The sequence below is a fragment of the Pezoporus wallicus genome, unplaced genomic scaffold, assembly GCF_028554395.1.
Source record: "Pezoporus wallicus isolate ANWC-B61680 ecotype Strahan unplaced genomic scaffold, APGP_CSIRO_Pwel_v1 contig_787, whole genome shotgun sequence".
NCBI classification, from domain to species: domain Eukaryota; kingdom Metazoa; phylum Chordata; class Aves; order Psittaciformes; family Psittacidae; genus Pezoporus; species Pezoporus wallicus.
In genome coordinates this window covers 1,049,442-1,076,614 of record NW_026641881.1, presented here as the reverse complement: position 1 = coordinate 1,076,614, position 27,173 = coordinate 1,049,442, and the positions used below count along the sequence as shown (strand labels likewise).

General features: G+C 41.3%; 1 protein-coding gene across 3 annotated transcripts; it reads right to left on the bottom strand.

Moving 5' to 3' along the window:
• Positions 1 to 26,356, bottom strand: HTR2A (5-hydroxytryptamine receptor 2A). 3 transcript variants are annotated; one of them, XM_057425629.1, is made up of 4 exons: positions 26,007 to 26,356; positions 24,874 to 25,531; positions 20,012 to 20,212; positions 1 to 1,658 (listed from the first exon to the last, which is right to left on the bottom strand). In XM_057425629.1, exons 2-4 carry the CDS (start codon positions 25,286 to 25,288, stop codon positions 859 to 861), a joined length of 1,416 nt encoding a protein of 471 aa, XP_057281612.1. In that variant the 5' UTR covers positions 25,289 to 25,531; positions 26,007 to 26,356; the 3' UTR covers positions 1 to 858. The 3 variants fall into 3 exon arrangements, with proteins under 3 accessions (XP_057281612.1, XP_057281613.1, XP_057281611.1); XM_057425630.1 differs by having other exon boundaries at positions 24,874 to 25,513; XM_057425628.1 differs by having other exon boundaries at positions 24,874 to 26,356.
• Positions 26,357 to 27,173: the final 817 nt, after the last annotated feature.

Here is a 27,173-nt window from a genome sequence, read left to right as displayed (position 1 = left end):
ATTTAGCAGTGTTGCCCCTGATTTTCCACTCTTCTCTCACTTCATTTTCCTGTCAACACTGGTGGGAAGGAACATGAAATCAAGCCAAATAATTACTTTTGAAAAAAACAATTTCAAGTTGTAAACTGAACAGATGAAATTTTTTGAATGGAAATAAAGTACAAGATATGAAATAAAGATCATGAATGGTGGTAGAAACAAAGGATCATTCAAGTATAATTTACCTCTGAACTGTAGAGCAAATGGCAGAAATCCCAGTGACATTTTATAATGGCCACTCAGAAGAAAAAAACGGCCATAAAAACACTGTTACCAAAATGTCCATATCATTAATCTATACAGGTTTTAATAGATTTTTTCTTTAATACTTCAAAATTTATTTTAAATATATATTAGCAAATTAACTATCATTTTATTTAAAATTCTATAAAGTGCTCATTCAGTTAATGATAACAAAGTTCCATTGTAGCAACACAAACTAGCTGGAGCCTACTCTGCGAGAACATCAAAGGACAGCTTAGCTTTCATTTGCAAAAAGAAAAGCTTAGGTTTTCTTCACAGCCCATGTTATAATACAAGAAATTGCATTTTTTTCTTTAAGAAATATATCCTTTAGAATATTAAAAAAATAAGTTTAATAAAGCCTGTGCTTAAAACAGCCAAAGTACTGTATGAAAAGAAATTGCACATCTGATACCATTCCAGCCCTGCTTTTCATCCACAGGATAATGTGAGGAGTATGTGATGTTCTTGGTGGGTCTCTTGAACAGGACTGATTTTCTTCAGCTATTAGAGCTTCTCACAGCCAGGTGAAGCTCCCAGAGTGTGCATGGTGGTTGTCATGGCAGCTGCCAACTGTCACACACCGCTAACCTTTTCGTTTGCTGGGCTAATATTTCCCTTGGAGGTACCATCCAAATGATGTATTCCTATCGTGACCATCGAATAGTCCTTAGCCATCATTTTTGCCTCATTTTTCAAACTCTTCATTTGAGCTAGATGGAGCTGGCTGGAATTATATGCAAGTGCTGGGATAGTGTTCACTAAAATCAGCTGGAAGGGTTTCTTCTCCTCCTTGTAGCGACACTGAATGTAACGAGAGAAAGCTGAGCGGTAGGTTTTATTGAACAATGTGTATACGAGTGGGTTGACAGCTGAAGAAAGGTAGCCAATCCAAACAAATACATTAAGTAGTTCTCCAACGACTTTTTGATTGCATGACTCCTTGCAAATTACGGCCATCACATTGGTGATGAAAAACGGGCACCACATCACAACAAACAGAAAGAAGACAATGCCAAGAACCTTGGAAGCCTTCTGCTCGTTGCTGATGGATTGCATGGTTCTTCTTCCAGAAGTTCCCATGTCTCTGTTCAAAGAACGCTGAAAGAGTTTCTCTGAGGACAGAGAACTCTGAGGGAGGAAGCTAAATGAAGCAAATTTGGTCTTTGGGCCAATGTCATTCACGCATAGCGTGGCTTCCTTCTGCAGCAACTTGATAGTTAAAAAGTAGGTGACCACCATGATCGTTAGAGGGATAAAGAATGCCACAAAAGAGCCTATTAGGACAAAATACTCATCTGCAAGTAGGCAGCTGTCTTTCTTAAACACTTTGGAATCATCTTGTAGTCCAAAGACAGGTACAGGCATGGAGATACCTGAAGGTGGATTAGGGAAAGAGAAAGTTAAACACAATAATAAAAAAATACTATTTCCAATCACCAGGAAAAAATAAACAAAACACTTTTACCTGTAAACAGATAATTTCTCAAAGAATAAATAGTTATAGGACACAAATGAACACTAATAGATAGAGACACAATTGATAGACATCCCAAAGCAAACTGAACTTACACAGTAGAAGGAAAAAATACTGTATCTCATGTTTCATCAGCAGCACAATGCTAGTCCCATTCTTGGGATGCTGTGTTGGAGCTACACTAAGAAAAGATACCTTGTGTAACACTGGTTTTGCAGATGCTGAATTTCAGGTCTGCCAGCCTCTTGTATTTGTGCTACCACCACCTTTATAGGGTCCTGAGAAAGGCAGGGGGAGAGCAGCACTGGAGTTACATGGGATTTTGCATTTGCTCTAATCTGAAGTCCCTCTCTCCTTCAAAGACACCTTAGCCACAAGTAGAACACATCTGCTTTCATTCACCTGCTCCATGACACCTGGTAGCAACAAAAGCATAACTCCTTATATTCCTGGATTTTGTCCCCCCTGTAATGATATCCAGACTTGCTCCTTGGTTCCTGCCACATTAACAAAGGCTTTTATCAACTTTGATCAAGATGATACCATGTCTTTCTTTGTGGGTGGTTTAAGAGTGGTCTTGGGCTGTTTGTTACAAAGAGGATTAAATGTGTTCTCGGCACTGCTTTCTGATGAGGCTGTGAAATACTGATTTTAGGAAGGAAGATAAATTTTTGTCCTAGGTCTGACAATAATCTTTCACTAGGTCTTTTTCTGTTCTCCCTGTGATCTCATTACAGTCGACAGAGTCTAAATGCTAAAAAACCTTTCCATGGCAATGGTCAGATGAACAATGGGGACAAATTAAGCACTGAAGGACACCAATATGAGGCAGCCTGAGATGTGGCTCACCCTGAGGGAATGTAAAGGTCATTTCACATCCCCGAAGGCAACAGCAGGTGTGGGAACTTTGTCTTCCTCTGGAGCATGTGCTGCGTCCTTGCCCTGTTATGAGCAGCAAGGCCAGGTGATGAAGTTCATTCTCCTTGGACTGCTCTGACTGATTCAAGCCCACTCAGCCATTTCCTCAGGGACTTCTGCAAATGCTGCTAGTGTCTGAGCAAAATCAAACAGCTGCTGTTTCTTTGGTTGTTGGTTTTGGTTTTTTTTCAATATTTGTTTCCTCCCCTCCCCCCGGATGGATGCTGTCTCTCCAAGAGAGGCAATGTTCACACAGCGAAAAGGATGACGTGAAGACAGTAGAATTGAAATTGTGAAGCAGGGAAGTGATAATGCAGCCCTGTTGGGATAAAAGCAGTTAGGAGTCTGACTTCTGTGGAAAACTATCATAACCTGGCAGCTTCAGCTCTCTTTTCATCTTTGAACAGAAATCCCAGATGCTGTATTTGGCTTCTGAGGGAAAAAAAAAAAAGAGAGAAGAATTTCTTATGATGTGAGGATGATGCCGTGCCCTGCCTTGTCTCTTGTGTACCCAGGAATATCCTTACTGGTTCACAGATGACTCCTGAAACTCATGCTTTCAACAACAAAATTTCAGTCATAACTCCCTCTATCTCCTTTCTTTTCCGTTCTTCCCACTCTTGTTCTTAGGCAGGGAGCCTTCTAAAATTACAGGTTATGTTTTCACTTCACACATTTTAGTACCCAATGTAACAGCTCCAGTCCTAGAGGGAGGCTATGGAGTCTGGCACAGTACAAAACAATAACAGTAATAATAATATTAAAATATTATTCTCTTCAAATAGTCCTTTCTTTTGGTGCTTCTGGAGCTTCTACAAAGCTCTTTCATTTTTCTAACACCACTGCCCTTTATTTTCCTAACAACACTGTAGCTTATTTTATCTGCACATCTTTGAACTGAGTCATGGCAGTGCCTTGGACCAGTTTACAAAAGTGCTGCTCTTATCTGCCCAGGGCAGAAGCTGGTGGAGATCTTCTGGTATTGCCCTTTCTGTTTCTGCTGCACAAGCCCTAAATGCTAGAACTTGTCTATGAGAAGCCAGTATGTGAGATGCAGACTCATGGCGTGGGTGGGTTGGGCTCATGGAAACTTTCAGTGACTTCAGGGAAGCTGCTGCCTAAAAAGGCCCGAGTCAGTCTGACTGATGGCACAGAGGGAGAGGTCACCTGCCAGAGCCACACTGCCCAGCTACAGCTGAGTAATCTGGGGTGCAAAACACCTCCAGGGAAATGGGGAATGCTTTGAAGTTCCTTTCCTTTCTTTTTTGGGGTGAGCTGAATGATACTGAAGGCACCCAACGCCTCCGAGCATTACACTTCAGCTGCATGAAGGCACAGCACTACTCAGAGCAAAACCACAAGTTTCCCATCTGGTTCTGCCCTGTACTGATAACAGCAGGGCTGTTTTTTCTTTTAATTCAAAGGCCTAGTGTAAGCTGCAGAGATAAAATAAACAATGGTAGCGACAGAGTCAAAAGATGCCTTTAATTACAACAGACCTTATGATTCAGCCATGTCAGAAGGCATGGGAGGAGAGGCAGCAGCATTAGAAAGAGGAATATTTTCGTTTAATTGCAAACCTTTTCAAATAAAAGGCGAAAGTCACCTGAAATACAAAGGGCAGCAGTTCCCCACCTGCTTTGTTTTATTGTTAGCAGCTTTTGGAGCCTGGCATCTAAATACAGATTGCTGGCTCTAAAAAATGGAAATGAACTTCAGCTTGTAGCTGGAGTTTCCATTCTTTGTCATTCCTTTACCAAGGGCAAAAGTGCCATTCACAGCAGAACTATGGCAGGCACAGTTGTGAGAGTTTTTCTGAATGACTGTTTAATGCATCTTTCCCCTGCAGCCATGGTTAACTTGCCTGTGTACAGTTTGAAAATACCAGAGGTACCAGGTTTGGTAGCAGAGAACACTGACAGCTGTAATGTGCTTTTTGTGCACACCCCAGTTCAGTTGATGTAGAGGATCTCACAGATGATACTACAGGGACCAAACTTATTGCTCTCCTCCCTGAAGGAACAGAGTTTGTGCCTCTTCAACAGGTAGGTACCTTCAAAAGGTAGCTTCTGGCGTCTGTAGCTTGAGGATAGTAAACCCCTGAGAGGACACAAGGACCAAAGGCAGTCATTTTTAAACTGTAAATAAAGGAGCTTCCATGTGCAACCCATCCCCACTGGGATTTTTAGGGAGTATCACACATGGCCAAGAATGTCACCCACACATCACTCAGGTTTGGTCAAGATCAAGCTTGTCCTATAGACACATAACAAAAAATTATGGTCTACGCTGTATTAGCATTATTGCAGCTAACTGAATTCATTCTTTAAAGACTGAAGCTGACTGATTTCTCCTTGATGATTCAGATGTATAATTTCTTGCCATTTTTATTGTCTGTGCTTTCCAGCTCTCTGCTGTTGGTGACTGTGGACATTTAAGAAGGCACAAGGTTGTGCTGTGTATTCAAATATCAAGAGCTTCACAAGAAAGAATCACGAAGAGCTACCAACTGGGGATGAGCAGGTATTTGGGAAATGAATTGTGTGCAAACAGTAGATCGGGAGGAAACAACCCAACAGAGCTGTAACAGAAGAGATATATTCTGCACCCTGCCCATTCCACATCCCTGGCTCAAGGTCAGTCTGGAAAAAGTCTTGATATCCCCTGAGTGCTTTTTTATGGTTTATCTTACTCTGCTTCCAAATCAAACTAAGCTGAAGCACGAGGAAGCACTCAGCACAGAATGGGAGCATTCATTCGAGCACTGAAGGTACATCAGGCACTGTGTTTCCCGTAGACATTCCCACTCATATCAGAACATTTTCCCTTGCAGACAAGCCCTAAATATTATTTTCCTCTGGCAGAAGGTGGTTTATTTATATAGCTTGATTTATAGACAGGTGGCTGTTTCAAACTGTATGGACTTTAATAAACCACAAACCAGAACCCAAACAATAAAGACGAGTAATAAATCCTGCATTAAACCTTAAGCATTTGAGCACAACTTGAGAATGACAACAGGCTCTTGAAAACACCAAAGGTTAAGAAGTAAAGCGATAACATCCTTCTTGTTCTCTCAAAAAGCCTGGTAAAACTGATAAAGTTTGATTTAGTGATACACATTGCTGGCTTGCCAATCTTCAGACATATACAGCAGCCATAAAACCACTTTAACTGGACAGGTGAACTGGTTTTGCAGCTGCCTTATGCTGCTGAGATTATCAATAAATCAAAGCCAGAATTTACAATATGCTATGCAGAGTGGCACACTTGGGCTATGCAGGATGAAGAGGAGGGGGAGTCAATGGTAAAGTCAAGGTTCCTCCTGTGAAGTGTCCTTCAAGCAGACATTGTCAGTCGAAAGCTTTCACCTCACATATATCCATTTCAATCAATTTGAATACATTACTGTATACCTTAATAAAAGTCCAAGGGATAGAAAATACCTTTTAGAAATGTCATTATAGTTTACCAACAAAATTCACTTCACCTTCACCTGAAAAAGAAGAAAACTTCCCCAGCTCAAGTTTTAGAAGCCACATTGGTTTAGACATAGCCATTATAGGCCAGACCATGGGCCACTGCACAGAGATGTGCTGTGGCACTGAGGACATCCAAGAGGATGGCTGCTTGGAGAGGGCCAGTCTGTCCTTCAATGTGGCAATATTGTCTTATTTCTTTAGAAAAGCCCATGCCTGGTATCTGGTGCCTTTCTGTATTCAGACAATGTTCTCCTTTGGTGCATCTACACATTCAAACAACAAACAGCCATGCACATATACTCATATGATACATCCTAAGGCATGCATACACAATGCAAAATCTCTGTATCATGTTGTATAAAAAATTCTGTTTGGAGGTGAAACTGGACATCACATTATTTTCAATATTTTGGACTGAAATAATCACACAAAATAGTATTTATTCCTTTGGGCTACCGTGTTGCCCCGTGTGGATATTTGCTTGCTCTAGGAACACAAACCACACAAAGCCACTTGTGGGGTAACCAGGGACCATGTCCTCCTCTGGGTATCAAGGATACAGATGTGGCTGGCCATTATATCAGAAGCTGGAATTTAGTGACAGCTACTTATGAGCTTTCACTTAACCATTCAGTCTGGCTCCATGTCTCTGCTTGGCATGTGGCATTCACCATTATGGGTGTCACCATTTTCCCAGACCTGCAAGCACTTAGCTGATTTCTGCATGCACCTGAAAATGTTATTTCCCAACTGACCCGTTTCCAGTCACGACAAACATTCCATTGTTACAATTTTGCTGCTGCACAAATAGTGCCAGCCACATTGCGAATAGAGAGGTTATGCAGTTTGCTGATGGGTAGCGGTGCAGAAGCAGAAATTTCCACCTGGGAAGAGGGGATGTTGAAAAGCTCTGGGTGGATCAGAGGTTTTCAACATCACCTCTGATTCATCAGTCACCATCTGAGGCTGCATCTGGTTCACATGAATGTAAAAAACTTCTGCCTTTCCTCGTCAGCATGGCAGTGTCCGCAAAGTCCTAGTCTAGAATTTCTCTTTGCATGTGAGACAAGCACAAACCTCTTACCTCGTTGTAGGTACAGGAGTTGTTACGGGAGACAGGAGTGGGTCAGGAGCTTTTACTCACAAATCCCCAAATAACATCTGCTTTCAGAGGAATTTCCTCAAGAGCTAAGCGAGTCACAGTGCTGCTGGAGCATCCTCTCCTTTCTGCATCCCAAGAGGCTATCTTTACAGGACTGGAGTCAGAGCAGGTCCAGCTATTTTCCTTATTACTACCTATATGCCAAATTTAGATTTTTATTTGAGGGCACACAAAGAGCTGGTTTTCTGTATCTTTTCCTTGCAACACTTTATTTGGTTATATATGTTCTATTTAATGCACACAACTTTATATTTAAATTCACATAGGGAGTGCAAGGTAATACTTGGATTATTCTATAAATTTTGAAATGGCTTTGTTCTTGGCAGCTCAGAAAATCTCTAAGGAAACATATAATTCAATTCTTATGTGAGAGAATTATTGTAAATTATCATTTATAATAGTACAGTTCTATAAATCATCTTTTTCACTTTAGAAAAACAAAATCAGAAGAGTCTGTCTTACTGTTGTGTTTCTCATTTATGTCCTAAGTCCCGAAGCCTGTTTCTTACAAGAATAGAGATGTGTCTCTCCAAATTAATTTGCAGGACTGTGATAATAAATTAAATAGAAACAGAGGAACATTACAAGAAGGACAGAGCAAGAAATGAAGGACAGGTCCCCCTTTTTGACCCAACTAACTAGAAACCCAGGGCTCCAGAGTGAGCTGAGAGAGGAAATTGCTGATGGAGTCACTTACTACTTTGATATAATCCTGCTCACTTACAAAATGTGCATGCAGTCCTATTTCCTCAAGGCAGTAAGAATCCAACAGCAGGAAGCAGTTTCTTTGCTCTTGGCTTTAAGTGCTATTTCTGCCTATACACACCTCAAATCCCCTTTCCTAGCTGTGCTGCAGGGCTGTTTACAGCAGTTCTTTGCCCTTCATGTCTTGTCCTTCTTATTTCCTTGTTCAATTTTCGAATCATTCTGAGTATTTGAAGAAGACACAACCTTTTGCATAACAATTTCCAGTAGAGCCTCTCCACCAACACAGTCTTTGCTTTTCAGCTAGTGGTGTTATCTTTGGTTTGGGCAAAGGCTTCTGCCGAGGTTCTTAGTGGCTTCTCACAACTATCTCAAATTGTTATCCCTCTGTGTAGCATGACTAACCACTAAAGAGACTAACAGAACCATATAGATATCTACACTTATCAAAGAGATAGGAAAAAAAGAAAGAAAGATTTATAAATTTCTTGAAGAAATTTAATTTGAAAAAGGATTTAGGGACTGGGGATTCCAGATTATGCCATTCATAAAGGCAGCAAGCTGAAACAGAGAATATTGCTATTGCAACCAATCCCTCTTAGTGCCAGCACAGGTTTGGACAGGCTGCTTTCACCTTCTGCTGACTGCAGTGGGCAGAGTGGAGGCCTCCAAGGGGGTAAGAAATTGATGGACAAAGATGTGCTGCCAGGTCTGGTCTTCCATAAGCAGGAAAGAAGTCACACTTCCCAAAGCTAGTCTTGGTATCTCATTTGAATATTCATAGAATCATAGAATAGTTAGGGTTGGAAAGGACCTTAAGATCATCTAGTTCCAACCCCCCTGCCGTGGGCAGGGACACCTCACACTAAATCATATCACCCAAGGCTCTGTCCAGCCTGCGCTTGAACACCACCAGGGATGGGGCATTCACAGCTTCCCTGGGCAACCCATTCCAGAGCCTCACTACCCTTACAGTAAAGAACTTCTTCCTTATATCCAATCTAAACTTCTCCTGTTTAAGTTTTAACCCGTTACCCCTTGTCCTGTCACTACAGTCCCTAATGAAGAGTCCCTCCCCAGCATCCCTATAGGCCCCCTTCAGATACTGGAAGGCTGCTATGAGGTTTCCATGCAGCCTCCTCTTCTTCAGGCTGAACACCCCCAGCTTTCTCAGCCTATCTTCATACAGGAGGTGCTCCAGTCCCCTGATCATCCTCGTGGCCCTCCTCTGGACTTGTTCCAACAGTTTCATGGCCTTTTTATGTTGAGGACACCAGAACTGTACACAGTACTCCAAGTGAGGTCTCACGAGAGCAGAGTAGAGGGGCAGGATCACCTCCTTTGACCTGCTGGTCACACTCCTTTTGATGCAGCCCAGGATATTTTTTTTAGTTATTTCCTAATGTGCTTGTAGTTATTCCCAGCTAATGACCTCCTTGCCCCTTGACTCTATGTGGCCTCGTTGTAACTGCAGCTCTGCAGTGCTTCTGTCTTTGTGAAGTCTTTCTGCTTGGAGTTAGCATACTGGTGACTTGCTGTACAGAACCACCACAGGTAAAACCTTCACCTCTAGGGCCAGCAACTAGAAAGAGTATGTTCTTGATCAGTGGAAATCTCAGAAATTTGAAAGACTTCATCAATTTATACAGAAATTTTCTTTTATGTGGCACATATTTGTGTTCCATCTGCTTGTTTACTGTAGCATTTATATCTACTGAGGCACAGAACTTTTCTTAATGAAGAGATACCAAACTGCACAGTAAATAACTTTTTGTACAATATGGCTAAAGAACAAAATAATGTGTATCAAATGCCAGATTCTTCCACAGGACTTACATGGATGCAGTGATCTCCCTTTTACTGTGCTTGGTTGGACCTCATGGTCTGATTCTGAATATTTTACTGATGTTAAGCCTGGAGAAATATGTCAAAATATCCCAGTGCTAGACTGAATGTGTCAACTTTTACACAGAATGTAAATCTCTTCACCTTGTGTAGATTACTGTGCAAATAGAAGTCATTATAAACACATCTAGAAGGAGGAAGAGGGAGGCAAGATGGTATCTGTGCTTACTTTTGCAGCAGAAGGCCAGACAGAGCTGTTTAGCTCCAAGAGATCCAGGAGGTTAAAAGCTAATAATAGGGAGAGACTAAAATTCTTTTCCTCTTTACTACTCCAGAGGAATCCAGTCAACCTGATCTCCAGGAAATAGCATGCAATTGTGCCATGTAGAGCAAACCTGTCCACCTGAGAAAGCACCATCGTGTTCCCCATGTGAAAGTTTAGTCCATCCTTAGAGATGGGACAAATATGAAATCATAACGAAAGTTATATTCTACCAGAAGGAAACAGGTCTTCCCAGTGGTTGTTATTTACTTGCATCACAAACACAGGGCTGAATACTGTGGAATAAACAGCTCCAGTTTTGATCAGCCAGAAAAGAGAGCCCTTATCACAATGCCTCAGCCTGCTTTCAGGATGTCATAGGAGTTTGACAGTCTGTTTTCCATCAATGAGTCTGGAGGACATCATAGGAAAAATTAGCTGACAGGTATTTCTAAATTTGTTGTAGGTAATTAGGAATATGTTGTCTCAGCTCTGACAAAGCCCCAGACTTATTAGCTGGGTTTCTGCTTTGAAATGATGCCAATGGCATGGGCCAGGAAATGCACTGGGAAAGTTAATTGCACCCTGAGTGTGATAGTTTGTAATGATCCTGCTAATCCTGCTAAGGTTTTAATTTAAAAGCAGAATTCTGTGATACGTTTTTCTTTCTTAACATTATAAAATGCAAAATCTGGCTTCAATAAAATTTAATTCTTTAAAACACATAAAAGAAGCTGTAAAATTGCTCTGCAAAATTTAAAAAAGAATGAAAATGCCTTTGTTTTTGACATTTATGTAATACAGTGCTACTTTATCAATAGTTTTTTAATTTAGGAGGTGATTAATTTCAATTACAGTGTACAAATGAAAGTGTTTCTAAATCCCAACATGATGTCTTGTTCACTTCATTTCTGTTCATCTATACTGCATATGGCATTTGCTATGCAGAAATCCCAGTTCCTCTGATTAGAGGTGCTCAAATAATTTCTTGATCAATACATGATCCCGTTTTGAGCAGGTACTGTTGTAGAGACCTATTGGGAAAAGATCAGAGCAGGCCTGTGAACATGTCCTTCCTGCATTTTGCAACACTTCACATGGCACTTTCTGCAGAAAAGGGCATCCTGTGGTAGGACCTAGAGTCATCCTTTCCCCTCTGGACAGGGAATCTGTCCTGGATACTTGTATGTATTGCATGCTGCGCTGGGTACATGACTGGCTTAAAATATAGCATTTCAGGGAAGGAGAAATAACTTCTAATAGGCACTGTACTGTTACTGCCTTTTTTCTTGAAACATTCCATTTACTCTGATGTATCTTACAAAGAGAGACTGGCTGATCACGAACAGTTACTTATTCATTCAAAGAATCCTGCTAATAGGACCAGCCTGGTCCAATTGCACCTAATGCTTTTTCACCATTAGATTCAGGAGAAATATGGTCTTCAAAGCAAAGTTAAAACCAAAAACCAGAAAAAAAATACAATGAACAAATTCTACCATCAGCACCTCGACCAACCAAGGTCTTTCCACATAGCTCTGCACTAAAAGTACAGATTTATTGTTTAAAACTTGCCCTTAAAAATAAAACCAAAGCAGAAAGAAAAGCCACGCATTAATGTTGTGACCACTTATTTTGGTTTTTACCTGTAAAGCAGAATGTTTCTTGCAAAAGAGGTGCTCACAGAATGGGTGTGCCTTTTTAATAGGCACAACCTTCATCTCCTTCTGATAATCAGGTAATTACACAAAGGAAATGGTAAATGAATACACAATTATTATTCTTCATTTGACAATATATATGTACTGTTATAATGTATTATTCCCCATCCAGAGGTATGCCACATTTCTCAATGTCTCTGGTTTGGAAATGTGGCCTTATGGAATTTTTTAATGTTGTTTCTTTATATCCATGTTTCCAGCTTTGGAGAATTTATAGAGCAGTTCAATAATTACTATTCCTTTAAGCATTTTTTTTTGTTAAAAAAAAAGTGTAAAGTTAATAACACCTCTTTGTCAGGTAATGAAAACAACATACAAGTTCAAAATGCAAGCTGTTTTAACCTTCACAGTTATGAGAGGGAGGTATGTGTGTTGGTCTGGTGTATGACAATGTGTTCACTCTTCTGGGAAGAACAAATCAGCCAGAGGATTCTGTTACATGGGAAATACAGAATAATTTGCAGCAGTGAGGAAAGTAAATATGATATTTATGTCTCTTTCTCGGAACCATCTTAAGTAATCTTTCATAACCAAAATACATGTGCTAGCCAACTTAGAAATGTGTGTCACAGCACTGAATGTTAACTTCCCTTGGACAACCTACGTATTAGTTGCTTCTTTAGTCATTAGTTGTTGCTGCTGGTGGTGTTGTTAGTATGGCAGTGAACTTTGTACTGGCATAATTGTTGACTACTGAGCCTCACACATTGTGTCTGTACAATAAAACAATGAAGATCCTGCATCTGTGAGATGGGGAAGCTCTCCTACTTTTATGAAATGTTGTTCTGTGGCCTTTTGTTATAGCTAATGCAAATTTCTCTATATGTTGTGTCACAGTTTTTGACAACAGTTATGGAATTTTGTTTTTATGGTGGCATCAACATCCACAAATGGAAAAGGTCCCAGGGGACTGCCCAAACACAAAACCTACAATGCTTGCCCTTGAAATCCCCCAGCTGGAAAGAGCAAACAGTTTGTTCACTCTTTGGGAGATGATTTCGTAAGTATAAAAAAAAAAAAGAAGGAAATGTTAACTAAGAAAATTATTATAAATACCACTAAGAATACAAAGCCAGGTTTTTAAAAGAAGAAATTGAAGCAAAGCAAATGACTACATGGTAAAGTGAGTAGTGTAGCAGATATTTCAAGTTTATCTGCAGCACTTCCAAATTTAGGTGCTCAACTTTGAATCTGTATTGTTGGAGTACAGTGCTGTGTGTAATTAATTGCAATTTTATGTATTTTGGCAGTATATTCCATGTTATAACAAGTGGTCTTTTCCTATGCCAAGCCATACCTAAATTAGACTTGAATGAACTAGAAAATTATCAAAGAAATGTAGGATGAGATGGATCCAGAGCAAGGATTCCCATCCTACTGCCCTTTGGCTATTTGTGCCTTTTGAAAACAGTAAAGGGACTTTCAAATGAAAGCTAGCTTTGGCAGTAGAGGGAGTGAGCTGAAGGAGGCCAGAGCTGTCAATAAACCACAATCCAGAGACAACAGTAGTTGAACTCTACCAGTCCCAACTCCTTCCCTGCCCCTTCGTACTCTGCATGACAAGAGCTCATGCAGAGAAATTGCAGGCTGCCTGTGAGCCTGTGTTTCACCATAAAGCTTCGCACTGCCAAATTATTGAGGTCTCAGTTGCAGTGAGCTTGTTTTGTACACCTGGAGGTAGCTTTTCACATCCTGCACTCTGAAGAATGTTGCTTCACGTGCTGCAGTTATTTCTGAATTTTTGAAGCCTCAAAAGCAATAGCAATATTTTAAAGAGTTATGTGGTGGGAGGTATTTCACCAGCTTCATCCAGCTCCACCTGGACTTCTTTTCTGCATGAAAAATACTGAATAAATCTAAGTTAGTGACTGGGGAGAGCAGAGACTGCCTGAAGGCAGTGAACAGATGTGTAGGCTGAGTGAGAAATGATAAGAGAAGAGAAAACTCAGCTAAGAGGATTTGGGCTTCATCAAACTTTGCATTACTTAGACCATTAACAGAGGAATAGAGAAAAATAAGGACTGAAGAATGATAGGTATAGAGGCTTAACATTCGTAATTCTTTTATGTGGCATTTTCAGGGATTTTTAAAGGAGAGAATGGTGTATTCTTGGCCACTTGCAGAGCAGTAAGTTTCTTAGGCTGACTTAGCACTCAGAGGTGCTTTACCCTTATTTTTCAGCATAGGCTGAATACATTTCTATAAATTCCAATGAAAGACTATTCAAAATTCAACTTTATTTTTTCTAGGAAGAGGAAATGGGAAATGCTTAGGCTTTTTACACCTGTTTTCAGTGACAACCTCTGTGCTTTAAAACAAATGGAATAATTTTGAGAGTTTAATGGGCTTTTGCCTTCAACAGCTACAAATAATCTAATTATCTAACCACTCTGGGTCCTGGGTGATTTAAGAATTAAAGACACGATTAGGATCTGTTACAGCAGTTAGAATCCATTTTAAACCAATTGCCTGTGGCATTACATGGCCTGGTGAAAGAAAGGCCGCTGGCTAAATGCTCTTCTTCCAGTGAATTCAAAAACAAATGCTGTAATACAAGTTTTTTGTTTTGTTTTTCTAAACTAAGAAAGTCAATATTTCAGAAATGAAGTAAATCAAATTATCTGTGCGGTTTTTCTGCTGTGTTTTAAATACTATATATGTCAGTGAAGTCAACAGAAGGAAAACAACCAATGGTTTTTTGGATCAAATTCACTGAATAAATTTGTGAATTTAGTGAATAAAAGAAAACTACAAATTTAGTGAATGAAAGTATTATTACTTAGGTAAATTAAGGTAAATTAAAAGTCATAATGAAAGAGACGTGGTAGATTGGGAAACAATGAGAACTTCTGCATGTCCCACAAATCAGCTATAAGTATTTGCAGGAGTCAGTGAGCAGGTAGGTAAGGGTAATCCAGCTGACAAAATGTTCCTGGATTTCCAGAAAGCTCTGACAACACTGTTTTATAAGAAATTAAGCTCAATAGCAGAAGAGGAAAGATCCTCCTGAAGTAAAAGAATGGGGTGAAAGAAAACAAAGGGTAAGATTAAACACTTTGTTTCTACAGTGAGGGCAGTAGAAGGAAGTGTCCCACAGCCCTTTGCATTCGCCAGTGCTGTTCAGTTCATCCATGACCTGTTTGCATGGCCACCAGCACTGAATAAAATGTGCTGGTAACACATGTCTGTTGGCTGTAGAGAATTGCAGAAGGTCGTCGTCAATCTCAGCTAATGGATAGCAAAGTAGCAGATGAAATTGTACAGTGTTTGGGGGGTAACCCTATTTAGGAATGCAAAACTGTTTGCTATTACTCAGGAAAGAGAGGAGTGCCATGAAAATTCTCAGAGGCCTGGAGCACCTCTCCTACGAAGAAAGGCTGACAGAATTGGGGTTCTTCAGTCTGGAGAAGAGAAGGCTCTGGGAGAGTTTACTGTGGCCTTTCGATATGTAAAGGAGGCTTATAAGAAGGATGGAGAGGGAATTTTTGTCAAGTCCTGTAGTGACAGGACAAGGGAAAATGATCTTAAACTGAAAGAGGGTAGATTTAGGTTGGACAGAAGGAAGAAAGTTTTTTCAATGAGGGTGGTGAGATGCTGGCAGAGTTTACCCAGAGAAGCTGTGGACGCCCTGCCATTGGAAATGTTCTGTATCATGTTGAATGGGGCTTTGAGCAACTTGAGCCAGTGAAAGATTCCTTGCCCATTGCAAGGTCATTGGAACTAAGTGGTCTTTAAAGGTCACTTCCAACCCAAATCATTCTATGATTCCCTGATTTTGGAGTCACTGAGCTGAGCATCCTTGAGCTCAGTGTGCGGGAATGATCTGAAAGACTAAAAGAAAGGTAGGATTTATCAAAATGGGAATTTATAACAAAGCAGAAAATATTACCACACCATATGAGTTCATGGCGTGTCCATCTCCTGAATGTTGTGGTCTGGCCACCTGTGTATATAGATTCAGAGAAAAGTAAAAGATGACCTGGGCACAAGTCCCAGTTTCATCTGGAATAGAGTTAATTTTCTTCTTGGCAGCAGGCACAGTGCTGTGTTTTGGTTTTAATATGGGAATAATGCTGATAACACACCAATGTTTTAGTTGTTACTAAGTAGTGTTTACTGACCAACAACTTTTCAGTCTCTCATGCTCTCCCAATGAGGAGAGGCACAGGAAGTTGGGAGGGAGCACAGCCAGGATGGCTGACCCAAGTGGGACAAAGGGATATTCCATATTATAGAGCATCATGGTCAATATATAAAGGGGGGGGGGGGCGGGAAGTTAGAATCATAGAATCAAATAGATTGGAAAAGACCTTTAAGATCATCAAACCCAACTGTTACCCCAGGACTGCCAAGTCCACAACCAAACCATGTCACTAAGTGCCTCACCTACACAGTTTTCGAACACTTCCAGGGACAGTAACTCTACCACTTCCCTGGGCAGCCTGTTCCAATGCCTGAGCACCCTCTCAGTGAAGAAATTTTTCCTAGTATCCAATCTAAACCTCCCCTGTTGCAGTTTGAGTCTGTTTCCTCTTTTCTTGTCAGTTGTTATGCGGGAGAAGAGACCAGCCACCTCCAAGCTCAATCCTCCTTTCAGATAGTTGCAGAGAGTGATAGGGTCCCCCCTGAGCCTTCTGTTCTCCAGACCAAACACCCCCAGTTCCTTCAGCCGTTCCTTATCACACTTGTGCTCCAGACCCTTCACCACCTTCTTTGCTCTTCTCTGGACCCTCTCCAGCACCCAAATGTCTCTCTTGCAGTGAGGGGCCCAGAACTGAACACAAGATTCGAGGTGTTGCCTCACCAGTGCCAGTACAGGGGAATGATCACTGCCCTGACTCTGCTGGTCACACTGTTTCTGATACAGGCCAGGATGCCATTGGCCTTCTTGGCTGCCTGGGCACACTGCTGGGGTAAGGGCCATGAGGGGCTGATCACTGCTCAGGGATGAGATGGACTTCAGTCAGTGGGTGGTGAACAACTGTATTGTGCATCACTTGGCTTTTTATCTTGATTTTTATTCCTCTCTTTATTCTTACTCTTATTTTCCTATTCTTATTAACTTTATTTCAAATATTAAATTGCTCTTATCTCAACCAACAGGTTTTACCTTTTCCAATTCTCCTCCCCATCCCATGGGGATGGGGTAGGGGAATGAGTGAGCAACTGTGTGGTACTTAGTTGCTGTTTGGGATTAAACCACAATGGCATAGGATACTACTGCACAGAGCCTAAATAGATTTGGATTCAGCCTGCTAAAACAATCATCGAAAGGGGCTGTGTAAGAAGATGGACTAAGGACTTTGACAGTGAGGGAACTATTGAGGGTCTCTGATCAGAAGGTTCCCCCCGCTCCCCCTGGTAAAATGAACCTCAACGTAGGGCAACATAATGTCCTTCATTTCTTTCTCTTGCTTTTTACCCTCCATCTCATACACCATGACAGTTCACAGGGTACCAGCTCAGCTGCAGACTGCAGGAGCAAGGGGAAGCCAAAGGCTATCTAACTGATACTGGAGGGCAAAACCTTGAGAAACAATTCCCCTCTCTGAATTTGTCAATGCGTTGGCAGCCACAATGTGTGCTACTGAGTGTTGTGCCAGATACCTGCTCTGCCTGTGCCAGCTATAGCTATGGGAAAATGCAAAGAGTTAAATAATTTATATCCCTGACACTCTAAGTAGCATTGAGAGCCTGAAGATTGGTAAATGATAGACAGAGCACCTCTTAGCTCAGAAAGCATTTCCTATTTGTAAATGTCATAGAAAACACCTCACTCTTCAGAAACCATTTCCTGCCTATTCTGAGTTGAATGGTAGGAGATCAGGACAGGGTTGAAGACTGACTGACAGCAAGTTGCATGGGTGATCTGGTATCTATGAAAGTTCCTTATAATACTGGCATTTTTCTTTATTTTATTAGTATAGCAATATGCCATGGTGCAAATTCAATACAGCCTGGCTGTAACTAGCTCAGCAGCTTCTTTACAGCTTGTTGTGTGTTTGCTTCCCAATTTGTCCTCTGGAGCACATCACATTTGCTTTCATGACACAGCTCCCAGGCTGGGAACAGACCCATCTTCCTTCAGCTTGTCCCCCCATTCCCCTTGCTTCCATGGGACTAGCAAACCAGCCCAGCACCACTTCATTCCTGCACACCTCAGTGTGCTTGCCTGCATTAATTTATGTCTATTTAACCTGCTCACTGTTTTGATGACAGTTGATGTGTGAGTGAGGTGGAATTTACCCTATCAGCCCACCTATTTTGCCGATCCAATGTTCTCTTACATGTGTCCTTATCCAGCTGCAGTAGAGCGGGGCTCTGTCCTCTTAAGTCATGGCACACTTCAGTGCTTTTCAATAAAATAAGGAACTGTATTTTTCAGAGTTATATAAATAGGGACCATGTTCCTATCACCTGCCATAGTGGTAACAAATAACATCTGCGGTTCATCTGATCACTGTTATAAGAAAATTCTCCAGAGAGCAGAAAAAGTATTTTTACAAAAGGCAAGTTGTTATTAGTTACTACTGCAAAGAATAGTCCTAACTTCTGAAATTTTATAGCAAGATATCAAAGAACTAAATCCTCCTGCTACAGGACATAATCCATGCTGTAACTAATAGGGCTTAAATAATATTTTTTTCTGGTTTCATTTTAATTCAGATACTCCAGCACTGAGCCCTTATCTAAGGAAAGAGGCTGAGTGGCATGGACCACCAGTTTGCCCCTTGAATGGTCATTCTGACCATTCTGTGAATTTATTTGTGTTTACAAAGAACAGTAGTTCAACACACACTAAGCACGGGCACCACACACAAATACAGAAAAGCACAGTGTGTACAAATTAGAGGAATGCTTGCCCTTTTTATGTTATATGGAGAATGCACTGAAAATGCTTGCACTTAGCAGTGTCCAAAATTGGAAAAACTGTAGTTTTCTAGTGGATTGATGAAAATGTGACTGTAGACATACAAGGTATGATTCATCTAATCTAAATGAAGACATCCACATCTGAGTTGCTTTAGGCTTCCTTTTTAGTTGAAAGATAGGTATTTTTAGGGTGGAATTCACATGGCCTGTGCTAGACATCTATATCTGATCAGCTGAATGTATCCCAGAGCCACACGTGATGCTGCTGAACCTCACCAGGTCTTAGAGGATGCAGAACTGTCCTCTTGTTGTGAGAGGGCTCCCACTATTTCTTGCTGTGGAGCAGAAGATACAGCTATTTTAAGTCATAAAAATCTTAGACTGTTTTTGCTCAGCCTGTGAGCCAGGACCAAGAGGAAGGCCAGGAGACAATTCAGAGACTCAGGCAGGCAGAAGTGTTAGATATCATCTCCTTTCTTTCCCCTCAGAACAGTAATGGATTACAGTTACCACTTGAAATAATGTGTATTAGCCAGGGAAGCAGCTAATTACCTTTCATTGCAGGCAACACTCAGCAAAAGAGTGATTTTTCCTACTTCTGAATAAGTGAGATGCCAGTGCTGGGGAGGGGGGAGAGAGGGAGGGGGGCAGGAAATTCCTGGTGCCGTGAGACTGCTCTGGACCCAGGGTGCTGTCACCGTGGGAATGAAACAGCGACATTCCTATGCCTAGTTTGAGCCTCTGGGTTTTGCTAGTGCAAAAAAAGAGATTTATCCAGTGAATCATTCAGGGCACCTATTTTAGGCTGTAACTCTGAACTGTCCTGTGGAGAAACTCCTCTTATTTACAGTGTACACAGAGTGTCTATTGACTCCTAAACAGGACCTATACAGGACCCATTATACACACCAACAAAGGCAGAAAAGATCTGCCCGTAAGAACCATCTCTAAGCAAATTATGAGAAATGGGGACCAACCGACTTACATAAACCAGGAAAATTTTTTTTTAAGTTGAGATAATTTTTTCTTTTTAGATGTTAAGATGATGATCCGTATGGGAAATAAACACATCTTTGCAACAACTTGAACTCAGTAGTCCTATCACTAATATATATTCTCCTCCATGTCCCGCTGTTGATTTCCATTGCATAATTACTATGTTACAGCACTTAGGCACGCAAAATATTGCAGGCAGAGAATACAGTTTTAGATTGCAGTGTATATGTCACATCCTCTGAAAGGGCAGAAATCTGCAATTACATGCTGAAATATTGCCTCACTTACCAACTGATATGGTCCAAACAGCAATTATTTTTGCAAAAGCCTTAGTTCTTGAGTTAAACCGGCTGTGATGGATGGGGTTTCGAATGGCAATATAGCGATCCAGTGAGATGGCACAGAGGTGCATGATGGAGGCAGTGGAGAAAAGTACGTCCAAGTAGATCCAGACAGCACAGAGCTTTGTAGGCAGAGGCCATGTGTATCCTGCACAAGAGAAAGTTGACATGAGCTAAGGATGTGGCATACATCTTTCGTTGTGACACATATGTCTCTTTGCATGTATCCTTCTAGGAGGAGAAAGTAGTAAGTGATCCATTCAATAGAACCTGCCTGGCACTGTTTTAAGAAGCCTTTTTTATTTGCTTGCAACCTTCTAAATCTGTAGCTTTTAGGACTCTCCTCCTTTCCCAGGCCACAGGCAGTGTAAGTTTGTTTCTTTTTAATTCTATTTGCATAACACTAGTGCTTGATGTTCTAGTTAACCATCTCTGGCAGCAAATCTATGGAAAGAGAAGCAATTTTGCCATTGTAAACCTGTAAATTCTGTAAGTTCTCAATTTTGTTTTTAGGACTTTTTATCTATGTAATTACTGCATTATTAACACCTGCTGATATGTGCAGCTGCCTAAATTCTGAACCTGAAACTTTAGATTTAGTGGCAGCTGAAGAAAGAAATGTATTTTGTTGTATACCAGTGATATTTATCTTGACTGTTTTTAGGCAACTGCCACGTACTTAAATAAGGATATGCTCTCTATCAATGAATATTGATAGACTCCTTCAGAGAGAGCAATCCAAAGCAGACACATTAATGTTTACCAATATCCAGCCTCTATCTTCTTTGCTGCAAATTAAGCCTCCCCCTTATCCTTGTTCTTTCCAATAGCCATGAAGAATAATTGATGGCTCTCCTTTCCAGAAACTATTGGAAGATGGCTATCGTGTCTTGCCTAGTTGTTTGGGTTTTTAACTCATCCAGACTAAGCAAAGCCAATTCCTTTATCTTTTGCTTACAGACAATGCTTTTAAAACTTTTGTGCTTCTTGTTTCTCTGCCCTGGAGTCTATTTAATTTATCCATATCTTGCTTATCATTCAGTGACCAAAACAGGTCTTGCTATTCTTGCAAAGGCCTCCCAGCTGCTAAGTGAAATACAAGACTGCTTCACAGGTCTTGCGGGGAATGTTCTTACTTACAAACCCTGGAATGATGAGTGCCTTTTGTATAAAAATATCATACTACTGATGTATGCATAGCTTATGATCCTGTTCAGCATTCCAGAAAGCTGGGCAAATTTCCCCATCAGTAGTTGGTTTGCTATTGTTTTCCTAAGTTGGTGTTCTTGCATTTATCCTCACTGAATGTTGTTTGCTCATTTGACTTTCTCTTCAGGGATCCAGATGATTGTTGGTGATTCTGAGCCAGTACCTCTGACTGCCTGTAACCTCTTCCAGCTTGGAGCTTTTGGAAAGCTGTGGAAGTCACACTCTGTTCACTACACAAGCTGCTAGCAGCAGTACTGAGCAGACCCAGGCTAAACAAAGCCCTTCAGGACCTTCATCCAAAGGCCCTTTTAGTCCTTCGGGGAATGGGTAAGAACTCTCCTTGGAGCAAGTTTTACAGTTATACGTGTCCTTATCTTGTGGTAATTTAATTTTGGGTATATTACTCAAGCTGTCCATGACAGTGCAGCATTGGGCAATGCCAAACCTGGTATTATGAGAACACACTAGTATTTTTGTGACTGCCTGACCCCTTTGGAGATGCAGTACAAGATTTGCAACAGCTGGAAGAGAGGAAAAGGCAGAGGAGCTAGGTCTGTGCCTAATTAAATTTAGTCTCAGTAAGCACTGAGGAGACCTATTTCTTGGTGCTCTTGGACTGCTGTAATATGAGCTGACCTTGACAAGCCATACAATATTTATGGGTACGTTTTATCTTGTTTTCTGATCTTCCAGTGGGGAATCTGGTCTCTGGAATGTGTTATGTGGGCACTGGCTTTCAGAGGCATGTCTGCTCTCTGTCAGGACAGGACAGTTTACAAAGGGGAAAAGCGATAAAGTATTTTTACACTTGACAACGTGCATCTGTTCTTTTGCTTCAGTGGCCTTTGGGACCAAATTTGTCATATCCTTCTAGATGTCTTGTCCTTGCTCTAAACATGGATGTGGCAGGGATAAAACAGCACCCATTTTATGTGGCACACATTATGTGGACTTTTTATGTGGAGCATGGCACAGGGTACCTCTGCCTTGTGCCATGCTTTGGCCACTGTCAAATTCACCCCTTAACATATCCAGGGGGAAACAAGACAAAAAACTGGCTGCAATTTAAAGATTGGGTAGGCAGGTCAAGTTCCATAATTTCATATGGTCCATGGGAGCTCCTGCACTCCAGGAGCTCATATGAGGCAGTAGCATCCAAGGGATAAGGAAGCGATGCTTGTGCACCTCTTCATTTTCACATTGAGAGACTTACAGGGAGGGCAGGTAGCCCCTAGGATGAGATAAGATTTTCTTTCTGATGTAGCAAGAGAGTAGCAACCAGGGGAGATGTTTTCTCACAAAGCCTTTCAGGTGAGGAGGCAAAAAAGCCAAGCTGGCCAGGATCGTTGGGCTGCTGTTCTGTTGGTAACAGGAGGTGCAAGAAAACTGTTTTGAGTGAAAGGCTAAGGAACTGCTATGAGGAAAGAAGAGAGGAGAGTCTGTAGTCATGAGCAATTGCTGAGGAGCAACTGTTTGCTTTATCCGAAGCACACCAGCTGAGACTGTATCTGGGGTCAGCACTGGGGTGGACAGGAGCCCTCTGAAATGACTGGTCCTTCCACTGCAGCAAGGAGTTATGCATCATCTGCCAATAATCCTGACAGCTGCCACTCCGCAATGTGGGATGAGCCTCTGAGGCAGGAGCAACAGGGATCTAGCAGCCTATGTGTTTTGGGGTGGGAACCAGCACTGTTGTTCATCTTTGTGAGTTTTCTGTTCTGTGGCAGAGCTTGGTAGCACTTGCTGAGTGTCTTTTTCCATCAAAGGGTGCTGCTGTTGAGTGGATGGAGAACCCTTCTTCCTAGCCCAAAGGGTGCAGGCTGGGACAGGCACGTGGCTGATGTGGCTGGGCAGCTGAACAGGAATTGCCCACAACAGCTGTAAAGCTCTCAAGAAGAAAATCATCTCTCTTCTGAGAAAAACAGTTACAATTGCCCTTCAAGGGGCTGGACAATGGGTGGTGGAGCACCCTTGTTCCACAGCCTTGGAGGTGCCTCAGCAGAGCAAGGTATGTGCAAAGACCCCCAGTTTGGGCTCAGGACTGTCAATGTAAGTGGCCTGGCTGAAGTTGGGTGGCTGAGGTTGAGCAAATGGTCCTGTGTAAAGGGAGGTTTCACCCTGTGCCATCACTGGTTGTCCTTGGAGATTGATGGTGCACTGTGATGTGGTGATTCTTCTGGTAGATGCGTGCACCACCAGATGATTTCTCACCCCAAGCTACCCTGCAAAGACCTCCTCTCCTTAACCTTGAAAGGGAAAAAGCAAAGATAACACACCCCCTCCCCTATGGCTTTAGGTACCTGCCGCTCCTCCACACCAGTGATTGCAAAGGAGGGGAAAGCAGCATTCCTCCACAGCGGTTTAATCTACATTGTGTGCAGGAAATCCTGCGTCCCGACCTGAATCACTTCCGAGCTGCGGATTTTGGGGACTCTTTTCCACAGCACAGAGCTTGGCCAGCAGGAGTCCCTGTTGCATGTCGCAGGGAATCACACAGGATTTTAAAGGGTTTGCTCATCTCACACATCGGACGATTTCTGCTCCAGCAGCTCTGTTTTGTGCTGTTTTTCCCACCAAAGATAATTGCATCAGTCATACAATAAATCACAACAATTTTGCATCACCAATGCAAAATGCTGTTTGCCAAGGCTGCTGAAGACAATCTGTGTAGAAATACTGAAACTGGGAAATAAACTTCCAGTTTTCTGGATGGAATCTCTCAAGTCACAGGCTCGTGTGGACCGTTAGTCCCAAAATAGTGAGGCAATAGAAGCTTTGTAAACAACCTCACTTTCCTCCTGGCGTTGTCTGGCTTCTCCTTGAACTGTAGCAATTCAGTTGTGGCACTGGAAAACTCATTTCTCTAAGTTTAGGGATTATAACAGCCTGGTAGTATTGGCACTGAACACATAAGCTGCTGCTTTTTTTCTATGTGAGCTCTGCTGCAAATAATTTTGGTGAAAATGAGAAGGAAGATCTGCTATTAATCACCTGCAAGGGTATGAACTGTGAGTCATTATTCACTTAATTCTTAAATAACTTCTCTTAAGAAATCATAGCTTTGCAGTTGTAAATGTTACTAAAAATTAGAATTAATTCCCATCCATTTTTTAAACTCCTACAATATTTATTCCAGCATTTGCTGCTAAGTAGATGTCTAAGCAGGATGTTGGTGTTAAGAGAATTATTTACATTTGTATTACTTCATTTAAACAAATTGAAGGGGTTGCCTACTTTGACTCTAAAGGTAGTTATTAGTGCTTCTGTGCATATTTGCAGAGCAAAGTAAGTGGCAGGAACCTACATTCTCATTAGGAATATTGAAAATTATGAGCCAGGGTTAAAACTGAAAGAATAGAGAGAACATCTGAGTAATAAACTAATGTTTTGGACTGTGTTTAAAATGCCTATAACTAGAAATATAAAGTAGGAAAAGATACAAGTACTTCACCTATTCTTGTATCCATTAACCAATTATATATATTTCAACTTGTATAGAGTGATTACAATATTTTGTTGTAAGAGAATGAAGTAATAACATGTGCATGCAATGTTTAAAGCTTCTTGAAACATGCAATAGGTTACACAGCTAATACTCACCATAAAGTATGGTTAACATTGACACAGGCATGACAAGGAAACCCAGCAGCATATCAGCTATTGCGAGTGACATTAGAAAATAGTTAGTGGCGTTCTGTAGTTTTTTCTCCAGTGACACAGCCATGATGACAAGAATATTTCCAGCAATGGTTAAAACAATCACCATCACTGTCAGCAAAGCTGGCCAGTTTTTCTGTGAAAGCTGAAACAGGGAGGGGTGGCATGATGGACTCATGTTGCTTTCACAAGAAAGATTGGTTAGGTTTTCAGAGTCCACAGTCAAGTTAAAGAGATGTGATATATTAATCTCTCCGGCTCCATAAACATTTCTGTAGAGTCTTCTCTCATGATTTATTTGTATTAGGGAATTTGTAGTTGGGTTCACAGAGCTCTCCTCATCAGGAAGAATATCCATTGCTAAGTCTGAAACTGGTGAGATAAATAGTGGAAAATGGGAAATTTTCACCCCTTGTCACCATCAGGCTTTATATTCCTCAGTTGTCCATGCCAGAAGTTGAAGGAGCACAACCTTTTGCCACTAGCATGATGTAGAAAAATGTGCCAGAATTACTCCGAAAGCTGAAATGTTTTGTTCTCAGTTCCATAGGAAGTCCATTGTTGGCATACATTGAAAATCCAGCTGAAAAGCAAAACCAAGCTGTAGGACAGAAATTGTGGACTTACTTGAGGCTTCAGAGAGCAAAAATGTTGGAGAAATAAGAAACAAAAACTTTTGCAGCCACTAGGACTCCCCTCTGGAGCTACATCTTATTGCTATTGGTAACTGTAATCACCCAGTTTTAAATACAGCAGTATTAAAATAGCTTGCCATACAAAGCAGCAGAGCTCTCACTTCCCTATTAAGAAAGTTGATTAAAGATTCCATCCAGCATCTTTCTCTTGAAATAATTAGATATGCTCTTATTTATAGTTCATCTTCCATAATATGGTCATAATAAGTCTCTGACTTCTTTTGTATTTCAGTATCATTTTCAGCCTCATATCAGAGATTACACGTTCTGCTCCACTCTGATCTTTATAGCTAATTGTACCTTTTGGCCCTGCCTGGCTTCAGAATGGAAATTAAACAACTAGATACTATGATAAAAAAATACAGTTTAAGGAAGACTTACATTGTACTTCAGAGCCCACTCTCAGACTGCAGTTAGGTGCACTTTGTACCCTGATTTACCATGTTCTTCACTGTGTTTAGCCAGTTTTGTGTCCTTTTTCTTCAGTCTCCTCCAAGATGGTGGTATTTGGAATAGTTTTCTTGACTTCTAAACTGCACACTTGAGTGAAGCCAGTTCCTGTGCTGTGAGGCTTGCTCTTTTCTTCTGAGAGATAGGCTGCTTGCCGACTCCTTCCTTGTGCATTTCCCCGCCCCAGGGCAAGCTATATTTAAAGTAATAATAATATCAGCGCCCTTCTCGAAGTGACACAGAAGCACACACACACACACACAAAAACAGCCTGCACAGAGGAATTACTGATTTCAACAGGAATGGAATTTCTTGCTCACTGCCTTGTTCGGTTTGTCAGACCTCCCACTGTCTGGATGTCATAAACTGCAAGGTAGCAACGGCAGGGGAGGGCAGGGGAAGGCAGACCCGAGAGGGTCTTTCTGGTAAACTAGCAGCTTTTGCAGTGTATATTTCTGGGGTCCTCTGCTTGCATACTTTTTCAGTGCACACTTTCCATTTGCAGAGGGTGGCTCGCAAACATGCAATTACAGTGTTTTGCAGGATGCAGGATTAAAAGAGACAAATTCTAATGCTTGCGATGGTAGATACTAGTGAAAAATGTAAGTGTGAAGTTTTACATGTAGAGGGGGAATTATGCCAGCCTGAAGAGGAAGGAGTAATATTTAATCCCCTTCTGTTTTAACTCCAGGTCTGTGCTGACATGTTAATCAAATTGGCAATGGATATTTATAAAAATTGAAGTCACTCTGATGTCGTGCTCATTTTTCAGGAGGTGAGTGTAACAGTTAACCCTAGCAGCCCGTCCCAAGCAAGTGTCCTAGATGAAGCAGTTCAGTAAAGCAAAGCAGTAAAGGCACCGTTTCTGCCTTTTACATCTGCTGCCAGGACACTGATGAAGAAGTAGCCAACTCTTCAATTTGCCACCTTACACAAAGCCTACTGCCATTTTTTTTGAGACTTATGGTTGTCAGTATGTCAGCTGAGTGATCCCTTGCTCATCCTGAAATATACTGCACGTTTACGTCATGTAGAGGGCAATGGATTTACACAGGCAGGCTCAGGCAGTATGCAGTGAGAGCTCAGAGAGGTGCGAGT